Genomic DNA, 19103 nt, shown 5'->3' with positions numbered 1-19103 from the left:
TGTTCTATGCTCAGAGGAGCAAACATGGAAACTGGAACAGCCTGTCCTTTTTAAGAATGGCCCAGAGAGGGACTGCAAATGACCCTCTGATTCCAAAGGCATACAGAAGTAACGAACTCTTGACTATAAATCATTATGGTCACAAAACAAAATGACCGCTGCATACTACAAAGGTGGTTTGAAGCCTTTGCATTCAACAAAGACATATTAAACCTCCATTTTCACTTGTCTCTGGCTTTCAGAAGAAAAGGCTTGTGTGTGGCTGGCTAGTGCAGGGGAGAGTTACACCTGCCTGCTGCACATGTTCACTGGGGCACTTTAATTGACTCCCATTGCAAAGCAAAATGGCAAAGTGCATAATAGAACTTTGGTGTGTGGCAGCAGGGCGCATTGGGCAGGCAAGTGTGTGCTAGATTCTACCCCTGCATCCCGTAAGGTAGGTGGTCAGATTCACATGCCCAAAGCAGCATTCAACTTACTTCAAGAATATCTTACTTACCAATAAAATCATTTGACTTTCCAATGTCATAATCCCACACTGTGACTTCTAAGGTCTTCTTTGCCAGGTCACCATGCTTTATCTCATAACAAAATTCCTGTTGTGGGGAAGACACCGAATTCAGGAGGCAGCATGTTGTTACCAAGATCACAGCGGTGCATCTAACCAAGTGGGTTTTACCCACGAAAGCTGATGCCCAAATAAATCTGTTCATTTTTAAGGTGCCACAGGACCCCTCATTGTTCTGGCTATGCTAGTGCAGTGCAACGTGGTTTTACAGAGCATCCTCAATGCAAAGATGTTTTGCAGAAAATGCTTGTACGCTACAGCAACAAGGAAGGTTTAAGGTACAATTCAACAGGACTCACTGGCTTGCCAAGTGTGGCAGCTGAGTGGAACAAAGGCACGGTAGGTCAGGGATAGAAGCAGTAGGCTCTGAGGAGCATGAAGAAAGTGTTTGCTTACTAGGATCACTGCATATGCCCCTTGGTGCCACTTGTTTTCTGGCCAGGACAATTCTCATTTACCAATGATAGAACATGCACAAGGAAGTGAATCACAAGCTGGGGCTTATGCTATGTGTCGGCGGTGACAGTGGAGGAGAGGGCTTTATTTGTATATGATTAACACGCATTGGTCATTCCAGGCAACAGTCCTACCACTGAGACACCTAGCAAGTGGTACACCATAATACGTCTACACTGGCGCGTTCTCACGCAAAAACTCTTTTGCGGAAGAGTTCTTTTGCAAAAACACTTCCACAGGAGAGTGTCTACATTGGCATGTGCTTTTGCGCAAGAGCATCCATGCCAGTGTAGACGCTCTCTTGCGCAAGAAAGCTCTGATGGCCATTTTAACCATAGGGCTTTCTTGCGCAAGAAATTCATGTTGCCTGTCTACACTGGCCTCTTGTGCAAGAACAGTTGCGCAAAAGGGCTTATTCCTGAGCGGGAGCGTCAGAGATCTGGCGCAAGAAGCCCTGATTTCATACATTACAGTAAAACTCCATTAGTCCGGCATTCAACGCTCCGGGACTCCTGATGGTTCGGCACCATCAGGAACCCGGAAGTGCTGGGGCAGCCGGACAGGCTTCCCCCATTCAGCTGCTGCTGAAACTGACAGGCAGCTGAATCGGGGAAGCCGGGAGCAGAGCAGCTGGGGTGCTGCCGGGTTGGTCTCGTAGCGCTGCCCCTCGGCGCTGCTGGACCAACCCGGCAGGACCCCAGTTGCTCTGCCCCAGGGGTCCCCGAGTCAGCTGCTGCTGAAACAGATCAGCGGCTGATTCCAGGAAGCCCGGGGCAGAGCAGCTCTGCCCGGGGCTTCCTGGAATCAGCTGCTGATCTGTTTCAGCAGCGGCTGAATCAGGGACCCCTGGGGCAGAGCAGCTGGGGTCTTGCCGGGTTGGTCCTGCAGCGCCGTCCTTTGGCGCTGCGGGACCAACCCGGCAGCACTCCAGCTGCTCTGCCCTAGGCGTCCCCAAGAGCAGCTGGGGTGCTGCCGGGTTGGTCCCGCAGCCTCGAGGGGCAGCACTACGGGACCAACCCGGCAGTACCCCAGCTGCTCTGTCCAAGGCGTCCCCAAGAGCAGCTGGAGTGCTGCTGGCTTGGTGCCGTAGTGCCGCCCCTCGGCGCTGCGGGACCAACCCGGCAGCACCCCAGCTGCTCTATTGCAGGCATCCCCGATTCAGCTGCTGCTGAAACTGACCAGCAGCAGCTGAATCAGGGACGCCTGGGGCAAAGCCGGACTATTGTAAGGGGGGGTTATGAGGGGCCTGGGGTGGCATCCCCTCCCACCCCACTCCAGACCCCTCATAGGCCCCCCCCCTCTGATAGTCCGGCATATCTCATAATCCGGCACCCCCTGGGTCCTAAAGGTGCTGGATTATCGGAAGTTTACTGTAGAATGTCGGTTTACTTGTGCACCATTTTAGTAGCATTCAGATATAGTATGTGCCAAAGTACCTCATTGAATTCAGGGTTTAGTGTTTTCTTTTTCACTGCTGTCTTGTGCTTTGATTTCTTGTCCTCGTCTGGTTTCAAGTAGCTGTAAATATAAAACAGAACTTGGTTAGAACACACAGCCATATAGCTGACAGTCAGCATCTCTTTTTTACATGGTTGAGCTATGTTGTTCCCAGCAGTCAGTTAAGTTATATTCCTAATTCTGTCAGTGACTCGCTTGAGACCATGGGGGTAAATTTGGGTACGTCTACAGTTCAGGACAAAGTCAAATTAAGATACGCAACTTCAGCTATGTTAATTGTGTTGCTGAAATTGAAGTAGAGAGAGTTACTCACCTGGTGCAGTAATTGAGGTTCTTCGAGATGGTTGTCCCTGTGGATGCTCCACCTTAGGTGTCTTGGGCACCTCTGTGCACCTCGTTGGAGATTTTTGGTAGCCGTGCTCTCCGACGTGCTGCACACGCGAAACAGACGGCATGCACAGTGCCTCTACCACACATACGCAGCAACTGTCCCTTCAGTTCCTTCTCTGCTCCAGAAGGAGAATGCGGCCCACCGAAGTAGAGGGGAGGAAGGGAGGGTGCTGGAGCACCCACAGGGACAAGCATCTTGTAGAACCTCAGTTACTGCACCAGGTGAGTAACCCTCTCTTCCTCTTTGAGGAGTGTCCCTGTGGGTGCTCCACTTTATTAGCCATATCTGTGAAGGAGGCAGGCGCTTCTGTTAGGCAGTATTTTGTACTGTATGGAGGACAGTATGACTGAAATGAGTACCCCTAGAGGGGTGACTGTTCAGAGTATAATGCATTGCAAATGTGTGGGTGGAGGACCATGTAGCCACCCTGCAAATGTCCACGAGGGGGATGCCATGAATGTAGGCCGTGGTAGTTGAGGTAGCCCTAGTTGAGTGGGCCTTGATTTGGAAAGGAGGTGACTGTCCGTTAGTAGTGTAAGCTAGGCTAATGCATTCCACTATCCACTGGGAAATCCTCTGAGTGGAGAATGGCATGCCGAGCAATCTCTCCATGGTGAAGATGAACAGTCTATTTGTTTTATGAAATTGCTTAGTTCTGTCTAAGTAGAAGTCAATCGTGCTTCTTGCATCAAGTGCGTGTAATACAGCCTCACTGGCACTAGTGTGAGGTTTTGGGAAAAATATAGGTAAGTTTATAGGCTCGTTACAGCGGAAGTGTGAGGAGACTTTCGGGCGGAACTTCAGGTGGGGACAGAGAACTACTTTGTGCTTTTGAAATATGGTGAATGGAGGGTCTGACATGAGAGCGCCAATTTCACTGACTCTCCTGGTTGATGTCAGTGCTATGAGCAGGGCAACTTTCATGGAGAGATGGAGCATGGAACATGTTGCCAGAGGCTCGAATGGTTTCGTAGTGAGAGCCTGTAAAACCAGGTTCAGGTCTCAGGAGTGTGGGGGGCTTGGGAGGAGGGTAAGTATTCTGTATGCCTCTCAAAAACCGTTTGGTCATGGAGTGAGCAAAAACTGATTTATTGTTGATTGGTGAAGAGCTGTTATGGCAGCAAGATGAACCTCAGGGCTGTGTCTACATTGGCATGATTTTGCACAAAAGCACCCACTTTTGTGCAAAAACATGCTGCCTGTCTACACTGGCGGGGAGTTCTTGCGCAAGTACACTGACGTTCTAATGTGTGAAATCAGTGCTTCTTGCGCAAGAACTCTGATGCTCTCACTCAGGAATAAGCCCTCTTGCGCAACTGTTCTTGCACAAGAGGCCAGTGTAGACAGGCAACATGAATTTCTTGCACAAGAAAGCCTGATGGCTAAAATGGCCATCGGAACTTTCTTGCACAAGAGAATGTCTACACTGGCACGGATGCTTTTGCGCAAAAGTACATCTCTTGTGCAAAAGCACATGCCAGTGTAGACACTGTCTTGCACAAATACTTTAATGCCAATGTAGACATAGCCTACGAGAGCTGAGTGATAGTCCTGAGTCTTTCAGCTCTAGTATATATTGCAGAACAATGCTGAGAGGAACTGTGGTTGATTCCAAATTTCTGCATTCTGTCCATATCACAAACCTGTGCCATTTGTAAAGGTAGGATTTTCTGGCTGATGTTCTGCAACTGTTGAGTAAGATTTGTTGTACTTGTTCTGAGCAAGTTATCTCTAACAAGGTGAACCATTGAGGACCAAATGTGAAGATGGAGTGACTGTAGGTTGGGATGGTACAGGGTCCCCTTCTCCTGGGTTAGGAGATAAGGAAGAAGTGGGAGGCACCATGGCTATTTTGTAGACATCTGAGTAAGGTAAGTGTATCAAGTCTGTCTCGGCCAGTCTGGGGCGATAAGAATCACTGTGGATAATTCCATTCTTATTTTGTTGACCACTCAGGGGATGGGTGGCTAAGCATGTAAGAGCATTGTGTTCCATCATATTGCAAACGTGTCCCCCAGGGAGTGCCTGCCAATGTCCGCAAGAGAACAGTAATGTGGACACTTCTTGTTGGCATTGGTTGCAAACAGGTCCACGTCGGGAAATCCTCAGCGCATGAAGAGGCGATGTATGATCAATGGGTCGATTTCCCATTCGTGGTCGGATTTGAAGTTCCTGCTGAGGCTGTCGGCCATAAGTTTGTCTTTGCCCGGGAGGTATGAGGCCTGTAAGTATATGTCCTGCACTGTGTACCATGTCCAAAGGCGGACTGCTTCTCTGCATAACAGGAAAGATCTGGTGCCCCCTTATCTGTTGATGTAAAAAGTTGTTGCTTGATTGTCCATGAAAATCTGAACTGTGCAATTCTGTATTTGATGTAGGAAGTGTCGACATGCATAAAATAGTGCCATAAGTGCCACAACATTTATGTGTAGGCTGGATTCCTGCTTGACCATTGGCCTTAGGTAGTGAAGTGTCCTAGATGAGCTCCCCACCCAAGGAGGGATGCATCTGTCGTAATTGTCATGGACTGGATACGTTTGCAAAAAGGGACACCAGTGCACACATTTCTTTGGTCTGTCCACCAGTGGCGGGAATGCTTGACCTTGGTTGGGACGGACACCTTTTTGGTGACTGAGTTGTACCGTGGGTTGAATACTGTCTGGAGCCAATGCTGCATTGATCACATGTACAACCTGCCATGCAAAACCACTGAGGGTGCTGCAGCTATGTGACCCAGTAGTTGTAAATGAATTCTCACTGTAGTGTTTGGAGTGTCCTGTATTATCATTATGAGGTCCCTGATAGCATGAAATCTGTTGAGCGCAAGGATGCTATGGCCCTCACGCAGCTGAAGTGGGCTCTGATGAACTCCATTGTTTGTGATGGTTGGAGTTTGCATTTGGCAAAGTTTATCTGTAATTCCAGAGTGTGAAAAAGAGATCTAGTGAGGGAGATTGCCTTCTGTGTATCCGAGGTTGTAGTTGCTCTTATGAGGCAGTCGTCCAGATATGGGAATATGGAGACTCCTTGCCTGCATAGTTGAGCAGCAACGACTGATAGTACCTTTGAGAACACCCTTGGGGCTGTAGAAAAACTGAAGGGGAGGACCGTGTACTGGTAATGCTTTCTGGTGACTGTCAACCTGCGGTATTTGCGAAGTGCTGGATGGATGGAAATGTGAAAATATGCTTCCTGAAGTTGGAGAGTCGATAACCAATTGTCTTTGTTCACGGCGGGGATTATTGTGGATAGGGTGACCATTTTGAACCATAGCAATCATGTGTTTGTTAAGTCTCCTAAGATAGAAAATAGGTTTCCATCCCCCTGACTTATTTTTGGGTCAGGAAATAGTGGGAGTAGAATCCCTTTCCCTCATATCGTTGTGGTACCTGTTCCACTGCTCCGAGATGGAGTTAGGTGTTTGACCTCTTGAAGGATGGCTTCGCGAGATGGGTCCCTGAAGAGGGACAGGGAAGGTGGGGGGTGAGGGCGGATGGGATAGAAGAGAAAGGGATATAATACCCATTCTTTATAATGTCCAGGACTCATCTGTCAGTCGTGATGGTTGACCGTTGGGGAAAGAAGGGTGCTGGACGTTGCCAGAATAGGCGGAAAGGATGTAGTTGCCTTGAACAAGAAGGTGTCACCAGACTCTCGACATAAGGCTCAAAAGGTTTGCCTCAAGGTAGTCAATTGGGAGGTGGAGGTTTGGTCCGAGGTTTATTTCCTCCTTGTCTATCGCCTCCTTCTATTGTCGAACTGTCTCTGAGGCTGGGAGAATGATGCTGGTCTATACTTTTGAGTGAAATTCCTGCCTTGCTTACGCTTTAATGCAGGACCGTGGATGCCCGGTGTTTTCAAGGTAGTATCGGAGTCCTTCAGAGGGTGAAGGGAGGCGTCCGTCATGTCAGCGAAGAGTTTTGACCCTGAAAGGGAAGGTCTTTGACTGTGGCCTGGATCTCGTGTGGGAACCCGGAGAGATGTAACTCTTCTGCAAAACAGTTCTTGTGCAAGAAGCCTGCAGTGTAGACGTAGCCCTAGTGTCCGCTACCCTTCTGTACAGTTCCTGAAAGGATCTGAAGTTATCCCCCACTGTCAGGAAGGGGGGGCATCAGGAGAGGAAGACGAAATATACACGGGTGGATGAGAAGAGACCGTGGACTCATCGTCGGTTGAGGGGGCTGGGGAGAGGGCTACGTCCTCTTCATAACGAGAGGTGTCCATTGATGGAAGGGAGCCCATGCTTGATGGCAGTTATGGCTATTTGAGGCTGCACAATCTGTGGCTGTTGACTCCTATAAGGGGCCCAATATGTCCAATTTGGTGGCATGGATGGAGGTGGTGGGAGCCACTGAGGTATCTGCCATTGCGGCGCTGGTGGATGCATCTGTTGGCGCTGTAGTTGTTTAGGTGAAGAATGCCTTGGAGTATGGCTTCCACTGATTGGTTCGTCATCCTCATTGCTGGACAGAGGCGGTGCTGAGCGGGTTGGAGTGGATAACATGAATTTGCTGGATGCAGGTGTACCGTAGGTACCAAATGGCGAGCGGCGTGATCGGTACCAATGTGACCATAAGCTCTTCCACCATTGTTAGCGGAGGGGCAACTGATATAGGCGGCACTGGTGGTGCAGAGGACATTGGTACTGTGGTGATCTGCGGTGCCAGTGACCCAAAAGTGAGGCATGATTTTGTATGTTTGGTACCGGCGGAGGCATTGGTACCGAAGGTGTGGTGGGTACTCTGGTGTGCTTCAGTGCTGATGGTCCCTGTCCATGGTGAGTCTTTGACTTGGCCTTCTTGGGTGCCAAGACAGTAGATGTTGGCGCAGCCGATGCCGATATTGACTTGGGCTTACTCAGTGCCCTGTCTGATGGCACTGCCAGGTCCTTACACCCTCAGGAGCCATGTTCCAGTAATGGTCCCGGTACCTCCCTGTCCTGAACCCTTGAATGGGTTGGTGCAGGGGTTATTTTAGTGCCGTTCCCCTAGTTTTTGATGGGGAGTCACCTCTTCCCATCGTGTGAGATCCTTCCTAGGAGGGTCTAAGGAAGAATCTTAAAAAGATGGGGCTGCCTTCTCTGACACGGCCACTGATGAGGACTGCTGTGGTGGTGTAGAGTGCTCCGGGTCGGAGGCTGATTTTATGGCACTTTCTGGGGAGAGTAATTCAATTGTAGCTCCTTGGCCTTCCGTGTGCAGCTGTTAACTGTTTGCAATGCTCGCAGTGCGCTGTGGCATGTGTCTGGCCTGGGCACTGAACACATTGAGAGTGCCCATCAGAGACAGGAATTGAAAGCCTACAAGATAGGCACCATTTAAAACCTGGGCAAAAATTTTAGGGTTGCTAGAAAGGACTAACCGTAAGTAATCAAAGAACCAAAAAATATATTTTTTAAACTACAACTATCAATTAACAATAAACTTGAGACGATTTAACTGGAGAATAAACAAGTAATGAACTATCCTAAGCTAACAAGGGAAAGTTGGAAGAGAGCAGAGTGGTTCCGACCGATGCCAGCGGTGGCAGAGAAGGAACTGAAGGGACGGTTGCTGTGTATGCATGGTAGAGGCACCGTGCATGCCGTCTGCTTTACGTGTGCAGCACACCAAAGAGCACGGCTACCAAAAATCTCTGACTAGGCGTGCAGCGGTGCCCAAGACACCTAAGGTGGAGCACCCACAGGGACACTCCTCAAAGAAGAAACTTAACTTGGCTTTTGGCGCTGCCTACACTGCAAGAAGTCAAAGGAAGAACAGTCTCCTTTCAACTTCCCTTATACCTTTGGAAGCAGGACTACCGGCATCAACCGGAGTGCTCCTCTCACTTGGAATTGGCTGCCTTCACTAGACCCACTAAATCGAACCCCAGAAGATAGACAGTGGCAGTTTTGTTCTTCCTCTGTAGTGTACATGTACCCTTATTGACCTGCTTTGAGCTATGGCTTCCTCTTTTATAAAATGGGCATATTATTTCTTACCTACTTTCCTTAAAGTTCTTTGAGATCCGTTGGGTGAAAGTCATTGCAGCAGTGGAAAGTAGCATACTGGCCTCTTGCATTAAAAAACAGGCATTTCCCCAACTCCCGCTGAGCAGCTGTTCAGATGCTATTCTAAATCTTGTCATAGTGCAATGGTTATACCACACTCCAGTCCCTAGAGGCCACTAGAGCTGCATGTACTGCACAAGTGTGCTCTGCACTCTGCATAATTGCTGCCCCCAAAAATGCTGGCTTAAATCCTAGCGAGCCACACACCACAAGAGTAGAGTACCAGTCCGAGTACAAAGAACAGCTGATGAATGAGAGAGAAGCCGTCAGTACTGCCACCTCCACGCATTCCAAAATATTTTGAGTTGGTTCCCCGTTTAGTGCTCTGTCTCTGTCTAAAGAAAGACTAACTTTAAAACCCTCACATTACTACCTTGACTTTTGTACCTATTAATGTTACACCATCATCTCAACACAAGTCAAAAGAAAACAGTGGGAACAACTATACTGGACAGCAATTTGTATATAGTTTGCTCTGCTGTTTATGTGTGTGTTTCACACAGCAACAGTGCAAAGAAAAATACAATTGTAATGGGAGATGGGAAAGTGCTGAGCCTTAAATCTTCTAAGAGTCACAAAGAGTTAAGCCTACTTCCAAGTTGACACTGGCCCTGGAAAAGCAGTTGTTTTCCTCTCATGTTTTCTGTAACTGTCATAAATCCAGCATGTTTTTCTAACAGCTCCTGCTTCTTATTCATGCCCTGAAGCCATAATCTACTGTTTGTATTACCACAATAGGCAACTGCCAAAATGACTGTGGTAACAAACAGAGAATGATGTTACTTTGGAGAATATGCAGCTGTAGCTGATGAACACTTAAAAAAAAACCCAAGGATTTATTTTTATGAAAAACACTCCCATTCATAAAGAGCAATTAAGTAAAAAGCATAAAACATATTGAATAGAAATGTGATTGAATGCGGTGCTAACACCATTACCAGATCAACACTTGAAGATGGCATCAAATCCAGAGAATAAAGTTAAGATGATTGCAAACTTTCTTCTCAGTTTTCAGAGGTAGCATGTTAGTCTGTTTCAGCAAAATCATCAAGGAGTCCAGCGGCACCTTAAAGATTTAACAATTTTATTATGGCATAAGCTTTTGTGAATTGCACCTCACTTGGTCAGATGCATGTCACTTTGTTGCAACTCAGGAAAGCTCATGTCGTACAAAAACTATTAGTCTTTAAGGTGCTGCCGGACGCCTTGTTTTGTCTTAGTGACTAGAACATGACAGGGGAACAGCGTGTCAGTCAGCCAAGAAGTGTGCCTTGCTGGTGGCTTTCACCACCTCACACAAGAAGTGAAACCAAGGCCTGGCAGCTATTCTGCAGTACCAGAACTGGAGGCAGATCCCAGGGATGCAGTCATGCATGCGCCTGCATGTTGTTCGTTCGAGTCAGTGCTGAGTAAACAGCGCTAGTGTGGAGCTTGACTCAGCTGTTACACTTGTGTGACCAGGACATAGCTCTATTCTCAGGGTAGATGGTTTATTTCAAAACTGGGGTTGGCCAAAAGAAGAGATTCAGTCTCAGGTCCAGAGTAGCTTGGTGCTGGAAATGGCCATGTGTCTTATGCTGTCATAAGACGTAATTATTTTACTTTTCAGTGACATGGGGGGAAGAGATGGCTGAAGACAGTAGGTGAGCACCTAGAGAAGAGCATGGAGACAGTCTAGAGCTTTTCTCCTGCTGACCTCTCCCTTCCTACCCCTCCAAACAGGAAGAGTGGGAGGAAGGGGGCTCACCAGACTGCTTCTCGCATGCAGTCTCAGGGCTCTGTGACTATTAGGGATGTTAGAGTGTAACTGGCTAACTGATAAGCTATTGCTTATTGGTTAATGGTGTCTGTTACACTCAGCCAGCTCCCGGGGAGACAGCTTCACTGTGGCAGGGCAACGAAGCTTCCTCCCCAGGAGCCAGGCGGGCAAGGGCTGCCCACTGTGCTCCAGGGCTGTGTCTACACTGGGCCACTTATTCTGGAAAATCAGCCGCTTTTCCGGAATAAGCTGCGAGCTGTCTACACTGGCCCTTGAATTTCCGGAAAAGCAACGATGCTCTACTGTACAAAATCAGCCGCTATTCCGGAAAAACTATTCTCCCGCTCGGGCATAAGTCTTTATTCCGGAACACTGTTCCGGAAAAGGGCCAGTGTAGATAGCCCAGTAGTCTTTTCCGGAAAAGTGCGTCTACATTGGCCACAGACGCTTTTCTGGAAAAAGGGCTTTTCTGGAAAAGCAGCCTGCCAATGTAGACACTCCTTTTCTGGAAAAACTGAAAACGGAATAGTATTCCGTCTTAAGCATTTCCAGAAATTCATGCCAGTGTAGCCACAGCCCAGGGGAGGAGGCTTCCCTGCTGCAGAGAAGCTTCCTGGTTCCTGGTTACCTATCTAACCACCTTTTAGCATCCTGCCTCATCTTGGTGCTGGTGCCATTCACAAAGCATGCCCATTTTCAGCTTGTTTGGTCTTACTGGCTATGTCTAGACTGGCATGATTTTCCGGAAATGCTTTTAGCGGAAAAGTTTTCTGTTAAAAGCATTTTCAGAACACAGTGTCTAGATTGGCACGGACGCTTTTCCGCAAAAGCACTATTTGCCCATCAGATCTGTGCCTAGCAATGAAATGTTTCTAGCACACACACGGGTTACCCCATAGTGTCCCAAATGGGTATGAGCTTGAAGAATAGACCCAGCTCTCGGATCAGTAAGATCACCACAAATGAAGCCATAGGCCCTTTGAAAGGAATTGTTTTCAAACCTGAGCTTTAAGAGGAGTTAAATGCCATGATCATCCTCTACTGGAAAGGGGAGGGGCATTACATACCCCTGCGATACAGGGCCAGCACCGTAGCATCCTCTCACTCATGGCCTGACTTCTAAGGGGCTGATCACAATCAGTTTCCAGAACTCTGAGTAGAAAAGCAGGCGCTTCCCCACAACCAGCTTTGCATGGACTAGTAAAATTCACAGGAGTATAGCAGCCCCCTTTGATGCAGGGGCATGGGATTGGAGTCACAGCTACCACTGGCACAGGTGACCCACAGCAGACAGCAAGAGAAGACCTGTGTGTCCCCCAGCTAGTGAGGAGGGGACAGCCCCTCCGGTGCACGTCTTCATTTGGTTTCCAGCATGGGCTTTGCCATCCCAAACCGCCAGGCATGGCCCCACACACACCACCCTCAGAACGCCTGCTATAGGTGTTCTCGGAGGTGGAGTGTTGCTGCCCCCAGCGCCCACCTTCCCTGTGCTCCAGAGCGGCCATGCTAACCCACTCCTATCTCTTCCCCTCCCCATGGGATGGGGGTTCGCGCTGCCCCCCCTCCTTGCCTCTCCATGGTGGGGGGGCCTCAGCAGAAGGGATGGGGCTGTAGCTGGGTCTGGGAGCCTACCTCCTCCCAGCCCTACCTGCACTGACTACCCATGGTTTCCAGGCCACATTGTCTCTTCCTGCTGCTACAGAGATAGAAGTGGCATAAAGATACCTTCAGTAGGGGGTTTGTGGAGCTTTTTGCACCCTCATCTTTGGGTCACACGAGTCTAGCAGCAGGATCCTAGTTTTGGGTGGCACATCACTTTATAACAGACTTTGGGGTATTGCAGTAATGGCAGTGTGTTTGGGGGTGAGCCCACTCTGTAGGGACCAGGACCTGGGTGCTGGCCAGTATGCCTGGTTAGCCCAGCACGTGTCAGTGGAAATTCAGAGATCAAACGCCACAATAAATCTAAAGTTAAGCCAAGTAAGTGGTGGGCTCCAATCCCTGCAGCCTGTGCCCCGCTGATAAGAGACAGCATGCTATCTGAGCTGCCCAGCCAGGCTACAGCTCAATCAGGCGCCAATCAATTTGTATTTGAAAGGGGAGGTCAAGTCACACTGAGAAAGATACAGATCTAAAACTCCAATTGAACCCCAGTGATTCGCCCTGGGGAGGCTACCACAGCTGAGGGTTGTTTTCCATGGGCTGTATTCATTACACCCTGCCTCCTACTCCAAAGAGGAAAGCAGCGGCACCCAAATGGTGCATGGCAGGGCCCCCAGACATTTTCTTGCTCTGTACCATGCCCATATTGCCATTGCTTCATTTATGATGAAGGGAAAGAGCCCACTCTAGCACCCAAGAACTCTGGAGTTGAGTCTTCATACAATCTGCTACTCATAGGAACGTTTGTCTGCCTGCCTGTCTGGTCAAGAACTCCTCCTAACTCACCACATTCACTAGGCAGCTTCCTCTTGGCCTAACAAAGCACCGTCAGGACAAGGTCAGGGTTCGGTTGTGCCAGGACAATGGGATTGCTTCTCTTAAAAACAAGCGAAAAAGTGACTCACAAGGCAGGTGAAAGGGCCTTGCTGGGGGCTGTCCCATAGACTCATAGACTTTAAGGTCAGAAGGGACCATTATGATCATCTAGTCTGACCCCCTGCACAGTGCAGGCCACAGAATCTCACCCACCCCTCTTAGAATAATCCTCTCACCTATATCTCCGATATTGAAGCCTTCAAATACTTTGAAGGTCCCAAGATGCAGAGAGTCCTCCAGCTGTGATCTGCGCTCCATGCTACAGAGGAAGGCGAAAAACCTCCAGGGCCTCTGCCAATCTACCCTGGAGGAAAATTCCTTCCCGACCCCCAATATGGCGATCAGCTAAACCCTGAGCATGTGGGCAAGACTCACCAGCCAGACACCCAGAAATTCTCTATAGTAACTCCTACCATCCCTCCATTGACATATTTCCCACTGAAAATGAATGGTCAATTAGTTACCAAGATCATATTCTCTCATCAACCCATCCCCTTATCATAGAATCATAGAACTGGAAGAGATCTCAGAAGGTCATCAAGTCCAGCCCCCTGCTCTAGGCAGGACCAATCCCATCTAAATCAACCCGGCCAGGGCTTTGTCAAGCCGAGACTTAAACACCTCTAGGGATGGAGACTCCACTACTTCCCAAGGTAACCCATTCCAGTGCTTCACCACCTTCCTAGTGCAATAGTTTTTCCTAATATCCAACCTGAACCTCTCCCACCACAACTTGAGACCATTGCTCCTTGTTCTGCCATCTGTCACTACTGAGAACAGCCTCTCTCCATCCTCTTTGGAACCTTCCTTCAAGAAGTTGAAGGCTGCTATCAAATCCCCCCTCACTCTTCGCTTCTGCAGACTAAACAGACCCAACTCCCTCAGCCTCTCCTCATAAGTCATAAGCTCCAGCCCCCTAATCATTTTGGTTGCCCTCCACTGGACCCTCTCCAATGCGTCCGCATCTTTTTTGTAGTGGGGGGTCCAGAACTGGACACAGTACTCCAGATGTGGCCTTACCAACGCCGAATAAAGGCGAATAATGACATCTCTGGATCTGCTGGCAATGCTCCTCTTAATGCAACCTAATATGCCATTAGCCTTCTTGGCTACAAGGGCACACTGTTGACTCATATCCAGCTTCTCATCCACTGTAACCGCCAGGTCCTTTTCTGCAGAACTACTACTTAACTGGTTGGTCTCCAGCTTGTAACTATGCTTGGGATTCTTCCGTCCCAAGTGCAGGACTCTACACTTGTCCTTGTTGAACCTCATCAGATTTCTTGCGGCCCAATCCTCCAATTTGTCTAAGTCACTCTGGACCCTATCTCTGCCCTCCAGCGTATCTACCTCTCCCCCTAGCTTAGTGTTATCTGCAAACTTGCTGAGGGTGCACTCCATCCCCTCATCCAGGTCATTAATAAAGATATTGAACAAAACCGGTCCTAGAACCGAACCTTGGGGTACTCCGCTAGAAACTGACCGCCATCCTGACATCGAGCCGTTGATCACTACCCGCTGGGCCCGGCCTTCTAGCCATCTTTCTATCCATCTTACCGTCCATTTATCCAATCCACATTCCCTTAACTTGCTGGCAAGGATATTGTGGGAGACCGTATCAAAAGCCTTGCTAAAGTCAAGGTATATAACATCCACTGACTTTCCCATGTCCACCAAGCTAATCATAGAAGCTAATCAGATTGGTCAGGCACGACTTGCCCTTTGTGAATCCATGCTGACGATTCCTAATCACTTTCCTCTCATCCAAGTGTCTCAAAATGGATTCCTTAAGGATCCCTTCCATGATTTTTCCAGGAACCGAGGTAAGACTGACCGGCCTATAGTTCCCTGGATCGTTCTTCTTCCCTTTTTTGAAGATGGGCACTACATTTGCCTTTTTCCAATCATCCGGGATTTCTCCCGATCTCCACGACTTTTCAAAAATAATAGCCAAAGGCTCCTCAATGACAGTTGCCAACTCCCTCAGATGCATTAAGTCCGGACCCATGGATTTGTGTACGTATAGCTTTTCTAAATAGTTCCTAACCTGTTCTTTACCCACCACGGGCTGTCCATCTTCATCCCATCTTGTGTCACTTAGCTCAGAAGTCCAGGAGCCGACCTTGTCCGTGAATACAGAGGCAAAGAAAGCATTGAGTACTTCAGCTTTCCCTACATCATCTGTCACTAGGTTACCTTCTTTATCTATTAGGGGCTGCACACCCTCTCTGATCACCTTCTTCTTGTTAACATGCCTAGAAACCTTTCTTGTTATCCTTCACATCCTTAGCCAGTCGCAATTCCATTTGCGCTTTCGCCTTCCTGATAATCCCCCGGCATTCCTGAGCTGTACATTTAAACTCCTCCCTGGTTATTTGTCCAAGTTTCCACTTTTTGTATGCTTCCTTTTTGTTCTTAAGTTCACCAAGGATTTCCCCTGTAAGCCAATCTGGTCTCCTACCATGTTTGCCTCTCTTGCTACGCGTCGGGATGGTTTCTTTCTGTGCCTTCAATAAGGCTTCTTTAAAATACTGCCAGCTGTCCTGGACTCCTTTCCCCTTCATGTTAGCATCCCAGGGGATTCTGCCCATCAGATCTCTGAGGGAGTCAAAATCTGCTTTTTTGAAGTCCAAGGTGTGTATTTTACTACTCTCTTTCCTTCCTTTGGTCAGGATCCTGAAATCTACCATCTCATGATCACTGCTTCCCAGGTTGTCACCCACCTCCACTTCCCCTATTAGTTCCTCCCTGTTTGTGAGCAGAAGGTCAAGCTGTGCACGGCCCCTGGTCGGATCCTTCAGCACTTGTGTCAAGAAGTTATCCCCAACATTCTCCAAAAACTTCCTGGATTGCCTGTGTACTGCCGTATTAGTTTTCCAACAGATGTCGGTGATTCAAGTCCCCAACGAGAACCAGGGCCTGTGATCTGGCAGCTTTGCTCAGTTGTCCGAAGAAAGCCTCATCTACCTCATCCACCTGATCCGGTGGCCTGTAGCAGACACCAACCACAACATGACTGCTGTTGTTTGCTCCTTTAAACTTAACCCATAGACTCTCAACAGGTTTTTCTCCCTCTTTATACTGGAGTTCAGAGCAATCGTAGTGCTCTCTTACATATAGTGCAACTCCTCCTCCTTTTCTCCCCTGCCTGTTCTTCCTGAACAGTCTATACCCTTCCATGACAGCGCTCCAGTCATACGAGTCATCCCACCAAGTCTCTGTTATCCCAATTAAGTCATATTTCTTCGACTGGGCCAGGGCCTCCAGTTCTTCCTGTTTGTTGCCCAGGCTTCTTGCATTAGTGTACAAACACTTCAGGTAACCAGTTAATCGCCCTATCTTCTCCATTTGAAACAGGGATCCTCCTTTCTTGCTCCCTCCTCTCTGCTTTTCTTCCCAATATCCGACTTTCCCTCTCCCCTCAGGGTTTTGGTCGCCGTCCCCCGACGAACCTAGTTTAAAGCCCTCCTCACTAGGTTTGCAAGCCTTCCCGCGAAGATGCTCCTTCCTCTCTTCATTAGGTGGATCCCATCTCTTCCTAACAATCCTTGCACCCGGAACAGAGTCCCGCCCCCATTCTGGACTGCCTCAGTCCCAAAGCTCCCCTCCGACGCCCAATGCCTATGGGGATGGTGCTGGCTGGTCGCCTTCCTCACAGAGAGAGGGGAAAGCACTTTGCTGCATTCCTCATTCTGGCTGGGGAGCACTGGGGCAGACGAACCTGGACCCACCCCCTCTGGTGGACATGCACAGCTCCCCTGGCGGTGCCCACAGGAGCTGCAACGGCCAGGGAGAGGCACTTCTCACCTGACCTCAAGTTGCTGGGGGTGAAAGAGGGCTGGGGTTGTCCTCTTTCCCCAGGGCAGCCTGCATCTGAACTCCTCATCCCCAGCCCCACGCCAGAGCAATGATTCAAATGCAGCAGGGACATTTTTATTTGTGAGGGCATGGGGCAGGAGGAGAACTGGGGTAAACAGTGCTGAGGAGGTGGGCAGCAGGGAGAAAGAGGGTGAGGGCAAGGGCAGTCAGGGAAGGGGGAGGCACCAGGAAGGTGCAGGGTTAAAGGAAGTTGCATGTGCCAGGGGATTGGTGAAGCAGAAGGGCAAACCTGTGGAGGGGAGGGACAGGCACCAGCAGGCAGAGGAGAGAGACAGGGCAGGTGGGTAGAGGGAGGTGTTAGGGGAGGGGATGGGGAGGGGTACCTACAGATGCTCAGAGTGGGGCTAGAGGAGGAGTGGACACGAGGGAAGAGAAGGGCTGGTGCGGGGGAAGGTCCCCAAAGGGCTGAGGGGATGAGAAGGGCAAGAGCCAGGACAGCAGAAGAAGGTGAGGAGTGGGGGCAGCAGGCACCAGGGGAGCAGACGGGGCGAGAGGAGTGGAGGAGACATGGCAGCAGAGGGGAAAGGGAGAGGTTTATAAGATATTTATTAATAACTTGGGTGCCACAGTGGCACATCCAAACAAGCCACATGGACTCAATACTGGTGCACAAGACAAAATTCACTCTGTTCATGGGAGGAAAATCTTAGCGGGAACATTTCCCCCAGCCTCTCCTCCCAAGTTAATGCAATGCAAATTGGGTTAATGTAATTGCAAGATAGTTGCGGGGGGGTCATGTGGGGGCCAAACTCATCCCTATTGGTAGGAGGACTGTGGGAAGAGTTCTTAGAGGGGGTCACACGCCACCCTTTAGTTCTGGTCATGTGTCCATCTTGACCCTGGGAGTACTACCTCCAGGTGTGGGACTTCTTGTGGCAGGGTGTGTGGCTAATGGGGGGGTCAGGGGAATGGCTAATGTATCCCTAATTTTGGTTCAGAAAATATGGTCACTATACCTATTGTCCTACTTAAACCTCCTTTAAGCCCATTGTTTCTTGTCCTAGTCTCAGAAAGAAACGAGAACAAAGTTTCACCCTCTTCCATGTAACAACCTTGTGGCTGTGTCTAGACTGGCAAGTTTTTCTGCAAAATCATCTGCTTTTCCAGAAAAACTTGCCAGCTGTCTACACTGGCCGCATGAATTTCCAGAAAAGCACTGACAATTTCATGTAAGATTGTCAGTGCTTTTCCGGAAATACTATGTTGCTCCCATTCGGGCAAAAGTCTTTTTCCGAAAGACTTTTGCGCAAAAGGGCCAGTGTAGACAGCACAGTACTGTTTTCCGCAAAAAAAGCCCCGATCGCGAAAATGGCGATCGGAGCTTTTTTGCGGAAAACCACGTCTAGATTGGCCACGGACGCTTTTCTGCAAAAAGTGCTTTTGCGGAAAAGCATCCTGCCAATCTAGATGCGCTTTTCCAAAAATGCTTTTAACGGAAAACTTTTCCTTTAAAAGCATTTTCGGAAAATTATGCCAGTGTAGACGTAGCCAGTATGTATTTGAAAACTGTCCCCATGCCCCCCCTCACCCTTAGTTTTCTCTTCTCCAGATTAAACAAACCAATTTCTTTCAACCTTTCTTATAGGTCATGTTTTATAGACCTTCAATCATTTTTGTTGTTCTTTCCTGGCAATGTCCACATCCTTCCTGAAATGTTGTACCCAGAAACTGGATGAAACGAAGAAAGGCCTTACCAGCATGGAATCGAGTAGAAAAATTACTTCTCCTGCTTGCTCACAACGTTCCTGCTAATGCAGCTAGGTGAAAATTCAGCCTAAAGATCATTTCTGGTATCCTGGATCAAAGTGCATGTTCAGAGGAACAAAATCCTGCAGCCTAGAGGATTTATCAGTTAGAGACTGGACAGTAAAACTTCACAGAAGTAAATCTACTCTATTCTGCTGAGGAGTGAGGAAGCAAATCATGTGCCACTGACTTATGAAATTGGCATCTGTGCTCCACATGCTCTTCTTTAATTGCTTGTACTTGTCACAGCTAGAAAGGG

General features: G+C 48.7%; 1 protein-coding gene across 1 annotated transcript in view; it reads right to left on the bottom strand.

Annotated features, from left to right (window-relative positions):
* Positions 1-19103, bottom strand: part of DOC2B (double C2 domain beta) — a 192921-nt gene that overhangs the window by 3325 nt on the left and 170493 nt on the right. Inside the window, exons 7-8 of the mRNA XM_075904663.1 lie at positions 2461-2542; positions 500-596 (exon numbers count right to left, since the gene is read on the bottom strand). Coding sequence (XP_075760778.1) covers positions 500-596; positions 2461-2542 — 179 coding nt within the window. The remainder of the gene's footprint in view (positions 1-499; positions 597-2460; positions 2543-19103) is intronic.

The sequence above is a fragment of the Pelodiscus sinensis genome, chromosome 21 (genome assembly GCF_049634645.1).
Source record: "Pelodiscus sinensis isolate JC-2024 chromosome 21, ASM4963464v1, whole genome shotgun sequence".
NCBI lineage: Eukaryota > Metazoa > Chordata > Testudines > Trionychidae > Pelodiscus > Pelodiscus sinensis.
Note: the sequence above shows the minus strand (reverse complement) of the source record. Positions and strands in the feature narration are given on the sequence as shown.